The 12277-nt window shown below is 38.3% G+C and overlaps 1 protein-coding gene across 1 annotated transcript; it reads right to left on the bottom strand.

Annotated features, from left to right (window-relative positions):
* Positions 1-1500: 1500 nt before the first annotated feature.
* On the bottom strand, positions 1501-2481 carry K441DRAFT_701104 (uncharacterized protein; the record flags this gene model as incomplete). Its single annotated transcript, XM_067653303.1, has 2 exons — positions 1501-2012; positions 2325-2481. The coding sequence occupies 2 exons, from the start codon at positions 2479-2481 to the stop codon at positions 1501-1503; spliced, it is 669 nt and encodes a 222-aa protein (XP_067497102.1).
* Positions 2482-12277: the final 9796 nt, after the last annotated feature.

Raw genomic sequence — 12277 nt, 5'->3', positions numbered from 1 at the left:
GCTCTGCACGAAGCTCTGCACGAACTCTACACGAAGCTCTGCACGAAACTCTACACGAAGCTCTACACGAAGCTCTACTAAAGCTCTGCACGAGCCTCTACCCCCTACTGCGAAGCAAATCTATACCTACTAGTATAGGTATAGTATAATTAGGTGAGCTGTTTGTAATAGGGTATAAGAGGTACCTTATAAAGTTTAATAGTGAATAGAGTTGTGGTGGTGGAGTACGGTCGCTGTGTTGATGAGGCTGGTAGGTATGACCGGGTTTAAAAACGTATCTTTAAACTTTAAGGCTGTACTTCGCCCCCTAATACATTAGTTAGCTAGTTATAATTATTATAATTAAATAGAAGAAGAGATTTTAATTTAAATGCATCGCGAACTATAGCTGTAGCTACTATATTAACCTTGTTATAGTTGCTTAAAGTTAGTATATATTAAGAATCGCGCCCGGTTTACAGCAAACGCACGCCCATAATCTCTTAGACGCTTCGCAGAGGAATTTTTGGGGTGGCAGGGGTGGTAGGGGGTAGCGCGACGTTCTATTGGCTCAGGAGTTAGTGCGTGCCGCTAATTGGCTCAGGAGTTCGCACGAGTTGGCAGAGTGGGGCTGTGGCAAGAGAGTGGGGCCATGCAACGCCACAAATTCCTCGGCGAAGCGGCTGAGGCACCTGAGATAAGGTTAAGGCCAAGTGGAAACTTCGAGAAGAACGCCACACATCCACGTGAGATCTACGAACGCATAATGAAATAACCGCGATAAAAGCTTCATCGCTTATTAAGATGCTTGGCATCATGTATATACCTTCAACTTTTCGTCCAGATAAATCCGGCAGGCAGGTTTCCCTGTGCTCTGTGTCTTCAAAGTTAGTAAGTATATTTGAGCATAGTAGAAGCTCTATTTTAAGGCTCCGGATTCCGTGGACAAGTCGACAGTCATGATAGAGCAGGGGGTAATGGCAGCAGCAGCTTTTGGCGCTGTAAACTGGACGATCGACAGCACAGCCAAACTGAAGTATTTTTTGACGGCAAGTCGAGCATGTGTAGAGAAATAGCCAAAGAACAATAGGAAACTAATTATAACTCGATATATTTACGTGGTGGAGATTTGAGACCTCAAAACTACGAAGTCTTTCCGGCACACAGGGATTTTCGGCACGTAGGGATGGACGTTAAGTTGAAACTCGATTATTAGTGCTGTACTACGCTAACTATTTTTTTGTGGTTTATTCGGGCCAGCCGATGTGATGCAAATACAGAAAAACCTGAGTTCCCTTCAAAAACAGAATAATAAAGTCAAAAGAACCTGATAGGGAAGTTTTCGGGATGCAGCGGGCCGAGCAATGAAGCAGAGAACAAACGAACGACCTACCTTCCAATAATTCCTCCCAGTGAAACTTGCTGTAGGCGTATATAACAGCTGAAAGGAAACCAACGGAAATCAACTTAAAAGGAATAGGCCGCTATCAGTCAACCCCCAGTCGACATTCATGCTGCGCCCTAGACTGGAATCCGACTTAAAACCTCCTTAAATCTCTTAGACATAACCTCCTCCTGCCGTCTGCTATCTTTCGCCAGTTGCTTTATGAATTTCTGCATTGTGCTGGCAAAAATATCTTGGTTGTTAGACTCTATAGTCTTCGTTTTCTTCGTCTTTGAATTTCTCCTCTTTGGCATGCGGCTCCGTTTCCGACCACCACTTGAGCTGTTATCGCTCGAGTTATCGTCATCAACTTCTCTTGCCTGTCGCCTACCCTTCTTCTTGCTTGAAACGAATATGCTTGAAGAGTCGGAGTTGGAGTCGGAGTCGGAGTCGGAGTTGTTGGAGTCACTCTCATCGTCTGAATGAGCATGTCTTCTTGACTTGTGCTTACGCTTGACTTTAGATCCATTTATCAGCAACTTCCTTAGCGGGGGTAGTGTTTCGCCAATCTCATCGAAGAACTCCTCGATTTCGCAGTCTGTATTGGTTTCTCTAAAGACCTTCCTTAAAGCGGTTCTGCTTACTATCTCTTCTAAACCATTAGTAAAAGAATACAGCGTATACCTATTAGATGGAATAGAGGCAAATCCTAGGATATAGTCGAACTTGTGAGCGTCCTTATATATGTACTTCTTCTCAGAATACCTAATGTCGTTCTATAACTCCTCTGGGAGGTTGTGGTAGGCATCTATAGCTCTCCTCCCAGCCTTTTTACCCGATACTAAGGCGATCGGGTTAGGCTGTCCTCTTTTCTTAATAATGAGCTAGCACCTATTATAGATTTGTTGGTCTGTCTTCCTGTTAGTTTTGTAAAATGGCCTCTATCTAAGAATCTTCTCACCCTTTCTTGTCTCTCTAGGATTCCATTTATGGCGCTTAGTGGCGACTGCATCTGCCATATTGATATCACTCCCCCTATCCTCCCGCTCGGAAGAGGAAGTCCCTTTATGTATCTTGCCTTTCCCCTTCTTCTTGGAAGAGGGTCCCACGTTAGCCATTTCGGTATCGCTCTCCCCGTCCTTTTGTTTAGAAGATAAAGGCTTCTCTTACCCCTTGCCTTTCTCTCCCTTAGAAGATCCAGGCTCTGCTTATCTCTTACTTTTATCCTTTTAACTCTACGGTAAGTAGTTTAGCCACTCTTACGGATATAAGTTTATTCTAATTGTTCTTTTAAGTTAATCCTCTAATTCCTTTTATAATTTTTTCGCCCGCTTACTTTTGGGATCCTTTTTTAGAGATTTAACAGCCACTCTGGCCTATAAGCTAATAGACTTTAAGATATTAAAGTCTCTTATAATAAATGTATCTTCCTTAATATAACGTGCCTTACGGTAACCTTCTAACTTCTTTTCTTTTAGTTTCTTAACTTTAGTATTATAGTTTTTGTTTAGTTCCTTAATCTACTTATTTAGCCTCTTAATTTTAGATTTGCTTAAGGAGTTTTTTTAAATCTATGAGAAGATTTTATATATAAGGCGTCGCTTTTTTATAGATTTTTACCCACTCCTTATCTGGTTTCATCGCTTCTTCTTCTTCTTCACTATTATTGCCGTCTAATTTAGAGCCGGAGTTATTATTAGAAGCATTTTTAGCGAATTCTTTATCCTATAAGGTAATTGGGTTAAGCTCTCCTCTTAGCTTATATCTTTTATAATTTTTATTATACTCCCTCCTTTTTAAGGAATTGCTTAGGACTTAATAAGCGCTAGAGACCACTATATAAAACATTAGCATTTTACTATAAAATATATAAGAAGGAATAGATCAACTAACTCTTAAAGGCCTTCTCTATATCCTTATACTTATTCTAATTAAAATAGGTTAGTAATAAGAGCTTCTTATAGGCTGTCCTAACTTTAATTCCTAAGCAGTTCTTTACTAGGCTAAGAATACCGTAATAATCCTTTTCCGTATAATGTTGGACTTAAGTTACGGCTTCTCTCTGCTCTTTAATATAGGAAGTCGCTTTCTTATACTCTACTAAACTTTTATTTTTACCCCCTTCTTCCCCGCTTATCTTCTTCCTATTTAGGTTATCGCTAGTAGATTTTTTACCATTTTCCTTACTAGAGTTCTTGCTAGATTTTTTACCTAGCTCCTTGTCGGATTTAAACTCTATATTAGTTTTTTTACTAGAATCCTTACTAAAATCCTTATCGGACTTCTTTTTAAAATCTTTTAGCAATCTACTAAGTTAGTCAACTTCTTTATCTAAGTCCTTACTGCTTTTCTTTTTAGAGCCGTCTTTATTCTTAGACCCGCTCTTAATATAGGCAATTTTTAGGTAGGCTATAGATATTTTAAATATTTAAGAATTGAATTAGATCGATTAAATTAGAGTAAAGTTTATTATTAGATCTAATTAATATTAGAAGATTGCTTATTTATACAAGAGTGCTTTTTAGATTTAGGTTGTGACTTAATTTAGGTTATAGCTTAATTCTATATTCTGCCTACTTGTTAGGAAAAGGCTATCCCTATATAGTTAATCCGGGAGCCATTTAAGGCGCTATTTGTCTTAGGAGTCGACTCCGGTCCTATACTATAATAAGCCATAATAGGTCCCGCTAAATACTAAAAATATATAAATTCTTTAGGGGGCTATTTCCGGCCCCCTAATATTTAGAGATAAGTGGTGCTTAAAGGAGTTATATTAGTTAACCGGGTTACCTTTTAGACATCTTTATCCGCCCTAATAATAGAATATTTTGCCTTTAGGCTTAAGATATAACCTACTTCCCCCTTTAAACTAAAAGCAGAGAATTTTCTAAATTACATTCTTTAACTATAGCCATGCATATCTCTACCCTCTCTATAACAGTTCTCTTACTTAGCCTAGGCCTAGCACATAATATAATAGGTCTAGAAATGCATTTCTGGAATACTACTACGGCCTAACTAGCCATTACCTCTGTCGGAATATATGGACAGAGGTTATGTAGTTACGTGTCGTCGTCGTGTCTTTGATTAGTCATCCTTATGGTGACTAATCAACCCCCTACTTAGGCACCGCGATCCTTACGATCCTTTGCTTTTTATCAATCAAAAAGAAGAACACAGAACAATCATCATACTATCTACGAACCGTAGCTACGTGATATCCCCTTGTGTAACCAACACTGATCAGTGGTTAACTTCACTGTTATACCATAGAGCAGCTAGGTATTCCACCAAGAAGAGACGAGCCACTGTACCAGTGCTACTCGTGCTAAAGGGAGCTGTCTTTTAAGGTCAGAACTGGTCCTAAACCTTAAATAGAACTCTTCCACGAATCTAAGGATCTAAAGGCCAGAACTGGTCCTGAGCCTTTCTAAGATTACGGATTCTTGCGTCCATCACGCAGAACAACACGCTTTACGAGTCTTCGCGATTCAAGGCCAGAACTGGTCCTAAGCCCCATAATTACAAATACACGTCCGAACGCGTACCAAACGACAAACGCGTACCAAACGACAAATACACGTCACGAACGCGTACCAAACGACAATCTCTACACCAAACGACAATCCCTACACCAACAATACTTCCCTTCCTCCGAAAACATGGCTACAGCCATTCCAAATAACTGGAGAGACTCCCTACCGCCAGGGGTAGCTACGTACGCGAAACTCATCGATGAAGATTGGGACGAATTTACCCTTAATATAACAACTTGTACCGCAAAACAAGTTAACGGCTTTCTCCTACACCATATTGTATTCTACCGAAATAGATACTGGGCCGATTCACAGCTATGGGAGTATTTTAGGGAGGATTTCATGGGATGGACCGCTGACACCTAGGCACTCGGCAACGCTAATATTGTTTGGGATTTTTAAGACTTCCTCCGTAGAAACGGGGTATACGTTATTAAGAACGGTAACCTAATTGCTAGTAATATTTAGGCCGTTATTATGGGTATAGAAGAACTAGTATGGACGGAAGCTGAGATTACACGTTAACTACGGAAACCAAGAACTAACCGATATTCTTTAGAAGGCAACTTTAATTCATATTAAAACCCCCAGAACGCTAATCTCCCACTTGGTTTTCCTGCCCAGCAACAGCCTCCGTAGCAACGTCCGCAGCAACGTCCGCAACAACGTCCGCAGCAACATCCGCAGCAACGTCCGCAAGAACCTCCCCAAGAATCTCCGCAGCAAGGACCTCCGCAGCAAGAACTTCCGGAAGAACCTCCGCAAGAGATTAAGCACCAACTACGCGCTATAAAGAAGCTTAACTCTCGAGGGAATCCCAACAACGGATAGCCACAAGCAACACCTCAAGTTCCTTAAGCTGCCGTATCTCAACCTTTGCCTCAAGCTCCGTAAGAAGCTCCGCAAGAAGCTCCGCTAATTCCACCAGCTATTCCAACTGCTGCACCACAAGTTGTCCCAATCGCTGTACCGCTAGCTACTCCAATCGCGGCCCCCGCTACCCCACAGCAACCTCTGCAAGAATCTCCGCAAGAACCTCCGCAGCAACCACAACCTCCGCAGCGACCGCAGCAGCTATACATACATACACCACCTAAACCGGCCGTGACTAGTACGGAGCAAGGACCTAGGCAAGGACCTAGATACAGCAAGGAGGTGGCCATAATTGCAAAGATCTACACAGACAATAAGTTGTTTATAGCTTGCCAGGGAGTTCCCGCCTGTGGAATTACCGTCTCAAATCCTAGAGAAGACTTGTCTCAGTTAATCAACAAGTTGCAGCCCTCAATCGCTGCACGGGAGAAGGAACACCCCAGTCAAAGAGTATATACTACCTTCTTTACAGATCACCGCTACCACAATCAAGATCAAGCTCCGTCCTACCAGCAACCTCCGCAGGAATCTCCGCAACAACCCAGATCTGCAAACAGCATCTTTAATCAGCAGCAACAGTCACCTATTCCTCCGCAAACATTTAATAAGCTTCAGAAGATTCAGTATAGAGGAGAATTCCAAGACTCCTGCGGTTCCCAAGATAGCTACAGAGGTGGCTACCAGCATAATTTAGACAGGAAGTTCTCGTGGAGGGTACCGTGAAGGATAGGTAAAGAGAGAGTAATATAGGGGGGAAGCGGTTAGGACGGCATAGTTACGCAGGCAAAGCACAAAGAAGAATTGCTAGAAGTACTATTGGAGAGCTTACCTTACAGATAGCTGTCAGGGCTATTAACGATTCCGCTGGCCCAGATAGGCTCGTACCTATGTTGCTGTCACAGGACACCCCGTGACACCTTGTACGCGCCTACCTGTTTCCACCACAATATTTGCAATATCCGATCTGCAATATCCGCAATATCTGTAGCAATATCCGCAATATCCGTAACGATATCCGCAACGCCTGCGAACCAACCCTATGACAAGACTCCGTGCCGATCTGCCTACGGAACTAACCCTACACTGGCACCGCACTACCACATGACAACGACTATAAGTACCGCACCGTACTGCCATATACCATTGACCAACCGATAGCACCAATACGCCTGCGATCTACTGACCAAATGATCGTGCCTATACGCCTGCGATCTACTGACCGAATGATCGTGCCGATACGCCTGCGATCTACCGACCGAATGATCGTGCCTATACATCTGCGATCTACCGACCGACTGATAGACAAGCTCTGTGCTTGACCACTATCACTGCCGCCGCTGATACCGTACTACCACCTAAACAGACCTTTACTGCTTCCACCTCCAGCTAAACCGATACCTTGCTACCTTGCTGCCTTGCTGCCTTCCTGCAGCACCACAAGCATAAAGAAAGAACTGCCAGTGTCGGAATATATGGACAGAGGTTATGTAGTTACGTGTCGTCGTCGTGTCTTTGATTAGTCATCCTTATGGTGACTAATCAACCCCCTACTTAGGCACCGCGATCCTTACGATCCTTTGCTTTCTATCAATCAAAAAGAAGAACAATCATCATACTATCTACGAACCGTAGCTACGTGATATCCCCTTGTGTAACCAACAACCTCCTTAGGCCTTTCTGCAATAATAAATGGCCCTTTTATTAAAGAAACGGTCACTATTAAAATCTAGATTAGCAACCTGTCCAGATCTAGTGTTATTAAGCTTAGTAATATTTCTGCGGTATCTAAAGCATCTAAATTAAGCGGCCTGCTTAACCCGATTTCTTTTACTAATTAATCTTATCTAACTGAAGCCCCTTCTTTATAAACGACCTCCTATCCGCCTAACACTACTACGGCTTTTCCTTACTAGGGTACTTTAGCTTAGAATTATAACGCAACTATATTTAGCCTAACGGGCCAACCATCCGTAGGCCCTGTACCGCCCCCTTTGCTAATATTTATAAGCTTAGGATCTCCTATAAGTGCTAAACTGCTAAAATTTCCCGCTACTCTACTCGCTTTTATTACCCAAATTGCTATTATATTACTTCTTTAGGGCTTCTATAAAAGTTTACTGTTTTTTATTTTTGTACTTAAATAAACCATTGTTAACCGGCTGCGCCAGATATAAAGGTTAATAGTTATAAAATCAATGTAGGTCGTTGTACTTCCCCTTTAATAAAGTTAAGGGTTAATTTATTATATAAAGATAATATTCCGTTTTAATTGACTATAGCAGAAAGTAGTATCTTATATTTCTGACTTTAATATAGTCTTTAGTCTGCGCGAAATGTAAGACATCTATTAGTTTAGATTTACTATTTCTTTAAGAACATTATTAAGTTATAGATTTGCAATCCTATCTTTAACTTAGTCGGTTACTAAGTATATATAAGATGCATCCTAGAATAGCTATAGGGATTATTAGCTTATCTGCTTATATAAAGAAATCTATAACTATATACTACGCTCTATCTTAAAGAATGCCAAATTTAAAATAGAGTTATTTTAGGTTTAGTGCTGTAATGGGACACCCAAGCTTTGTAGCGCCTATAGTTACTATCCGGCTCCTTTAGCCTTTTGGTGGCAGATTTGGGCTCCTAAAAATATACTAGATGCAATTTATTGTCCCTACTACCACGTTAGCCTAAGTAAGCCCATAATCAGCACTTTCCTCTATTTTGGCACTATACTAAAAGTGGTTCAAACTTAGAAGCTAGTAGGCGATTGTGAAGGCATTAACTAGTTTTTTAGATAGCTATATAAACTAATCTCTTTTTTTATTAAAACAACTCTTTATCTCTATTCCTCTTCCTTCTATCCCTACTTATTACGCTTCTTTAATTCGGACTTAAATACTTTACAAGATTAGCCTCGTCTAATGGCTACAATACTTCATTTACTAGACGAGATTTTACTAAAGATATTCGGTTTCCTCTATTATGTCGACAATAATTTTAATATTTATAGTAATAAGAACGACCTTCTAGTAAGTCGTCTTGTATATAAAAGGCTAGCGACAATTGGGAAACATCTTTTATTTAAGTATATTACTTTTATCAATAATATAAAAGGATATAAGAGGCTCTTAATATTGTTATAATCCTTAGCAGCTAATAGCGTTTAACGTTTATCTTATTACTTTCAAGCTTTTAATATAATTACAACTAAAGACGTTAACTAATATTTTGATTAAGGCCACTTTAATATGTATTAGATTAACAAGATATATAAATTATAGTATTTACCTTATAATTGACAACAAACTCGCCTATATGCCCGTGGCCTAGATATAGGTGTTTTAAATAAAGCAATACCTTCGCTTAAAAGGCTTTGCGCTGTTAATATTATATAGGATTTTAGTAATCGATATAGAGATATATTTCAAATATTAGATCCTTATCGTCGCGCAATCTTTATATGTTCTCCACTTAGATAAAGGCTTTTTGAGGCTATCACAAGCGCTATTTCCGACTCACAAATTAGCATTAAAGTTCTTTAACTTAGACATATTGAAGATAATAAACGTTTTGAAGATGTGAGCTTTTAATACAAACTTAACCGTTTATATTAACCTCCTATAACCAGTATAATATAAGGATTTACTATTATAAGACGTGGATTATATTAATAAGCTTTCCGGAGATTAAGGCAACTAAGAATTAGATTACTATTAAAAGTTAGTTCAAATTATAATAGGCTATTAACATTCATCTAATCGGCATAATTACTCGAAGAGTTATGGTTCCAATTTAATTATTAAGGCGAGTAAGCTCTTACGTCAAATTTCCTAAAGTCTCTTAAACTATCTCACTTACGGATTCTTAGATTGGACTTAGCACTAATTAAAGATTCATTTTACTTAATTGACTTCCTTAGCAAATATGCTACTAGCCTAAAAATAATCAGTTTCTAAGAGCTTAAGCTTAAAACAGGCTCCTAGGAAACTGTCTTTATTAGGATAAAGAAGCTTTTAACCTTAAGCTCGGTATATATAAGGGGAGCTTTTAACACTAGAAGAGTTATAGAGATCAAGTCTGGATTAACGGAATATGGCCGCAGAGTACTTAGCGACGAAGCAATTAAGGACTTTATTTAATGCAAAATAGACAATAACCTATTTAATCTATTACGGTCTACTCGCAGGGACTTTCCGCCGCATTTAGGCGGAGACTGGCAATATAGGGATGGGTGCTTATACCGGTAAGTAGTTAAGATATTTAATAGAAAGAACTTATTATTCTACGCATATATTAGTACTAGATTTTCTTTTACTTTATATCTTTAAAGCTTTAAGGCATTATTCTTTCTTAATAGAAGCTTTAGGTTATGGTCCCGAAATTTAAATATAGGCCGATATTTAAGGTAGAGTAAGGGGTAGTAACTAAAACGGCTTTCGACGCCGTTAACGGGACGATCAATAGTATAACTAAAACTATAGTATTTTCTTACTGCAAATCGAATCCTTATAGAGAAATAGCTAAAGAATAATAGCACAATAACTATAACTTTATATACTTGGAAAGGCGAAATTTAAAACCCTTAAATAATAGGGTCTTTTCGGCACGTAGGGATGGATATTAATAATAGTTTATAACAAATACGTTAACGAAATCTATTTTAGTTAAAGATCCTTCTCCCCTACAGTGCTAGAAAAATCACCCTCTACTTCTAAACCCCCCCCCCTAATTTAATTTGTATTAGAGGTTCCTCTAGTCTAAATAAATATATAATAGTAGCTATTTTAATAGCAGTAGTACTAAAGCATTTAGACTAATATGTTATAAATAAAAGAGAACCATCTCTCCCTTTCCTTGCCTCCTTTCTACGCTAGCCTCTTATTCCCTTTATTAATATTAGAGTAAATTTAGTAGTCTTTTTACAGCAAAGTTCCCCCTTACCTTTTTTCGATATAAAGGTGAATCTGAAAATTATCTTAATTAATTTAATCTTTAAAATTAGTGATTTTAAGAAATTAAGATAAGGGGGTAGATTCGGATCTAGAAATCTTAATAAAAGAAATTAAAAGTGTCTTTATATACCTAAATGGGAAGCCCTAGGCTAAATAAGCGGTTAATAATTAATAGGAAACTATATTTAGATGGAGCCCAAATAGGCTTTAGGGATCCTGTTTTAGTGCAAGAATAGCAGCAAATTTAAATACTTGGGATCTTTGCTTATATAGTGTAAGACGCCCTACGATTATAGTCTTACTTTGCTAAAAATATATAATATAGATGCCACCTCTGACCAAGAAGCTGCCCCAACTCCAAACTCGCAATTTCCTTCGTAAGACATAGTAGACTTCTCTATTAATAATCTACTTAAGAAAGTCAACGAATTTTAAAGGCGATAGTAGCTAGAGACGCTGGAGAGAATTAATACAGAGAATTTATAGCTGGAATTCCATATTATAAGATATCGGCAAGATTCTACCTATATAATAAATCTACTATAAGAGATATATACTGCTGTAATACTAATGTAGAAGGCACTCGAGAAATGTTGTCTTAAGGAGATAAAGGCGAATAAAGCCTGGCTTGTATTTTGGGGAATATATAAGCATCTTAATATAACTCCTAGGACTTATCTAGCGGGCTAGATTTAATTTAAACTAGGTATATACTCTAATTTAAAGAATTGAAAATCGTTAATTCCTTGCCCCTAGCTATAACCTAATATAAATAATACAAGCTTACTAAATTTAATAATTATCTCTTATAATATAGCCGCCTAGATCCGAAGCACTTAGAATACAGCCTATTTTAATACTACTAACTTAACGGCCTTCTTCAAATCCGCCACTAGGCTATCTACAGCATCTTTGAATTCCTTCGTCTATGCCACTAGTTTTTTTATATAGGCCTCTATATCCGCAAAAAATCTATCTTTAGGGTTAATATCGTCCCAAATATAAGGGGGTGTATATTACCTTATCTTCTCTTATAACCTAGCAGTATTTTATTAGCAATAGTTTACAGGTCTTTATATAAGGAGGGCACTTACTTATTTTAAAGGTCCTAAATAACCACTTTAAGCCCGCCAATTCTATCCTTAAGTAAAGTAAATCTATCTTTAAAGCTTGGACCAACTTGTCTTAAGCCTTAATTATTAGTTATATAATTAGCTACAGCGCTTTATAACTAAGCACCTATCTATACCTATAGCGGCTCTCCTAAATCTGTTATAGTATAGTTAAGTTCACTACCTTATACTAGCCATGTATAGCCTTTTAAAGCGTTTTCCATTAAAACCAAATTATAACTGGGATGAGGGAACATTTAAGAAATTTGGTAATTAGGAATATATAAGAAAACATTCTAAGCTTTCTAGTCTAGGAAGTTTCTTAAAAGGAGAGGATTTAGTTCCGACTTCTAAACTGCGGTTTAGTTTAAATACTATTAAGCGTTTTAATAGTCCATCTTAAGAATTCTAAAATATAATAGATAACCTATAATTTAA

Source organism: Cenococcum geophilum (genome assembly GCF_001692895.1).
Source record: "Cenococcum geophilum 1.58 unplaced genomic scaffold K441scaffold_83, whole genome shotgun sequence".
Taxonomy (NCBI): Eukaryota; Fungi; Ascomycota; class Dothideomycetes; order Gloniales; family Gloniaceae; genus Cenococcum; species Cenococcum geophilum.
This window is presented reverse-complemented; position numbering and strand designations above follow the sequence as displayed.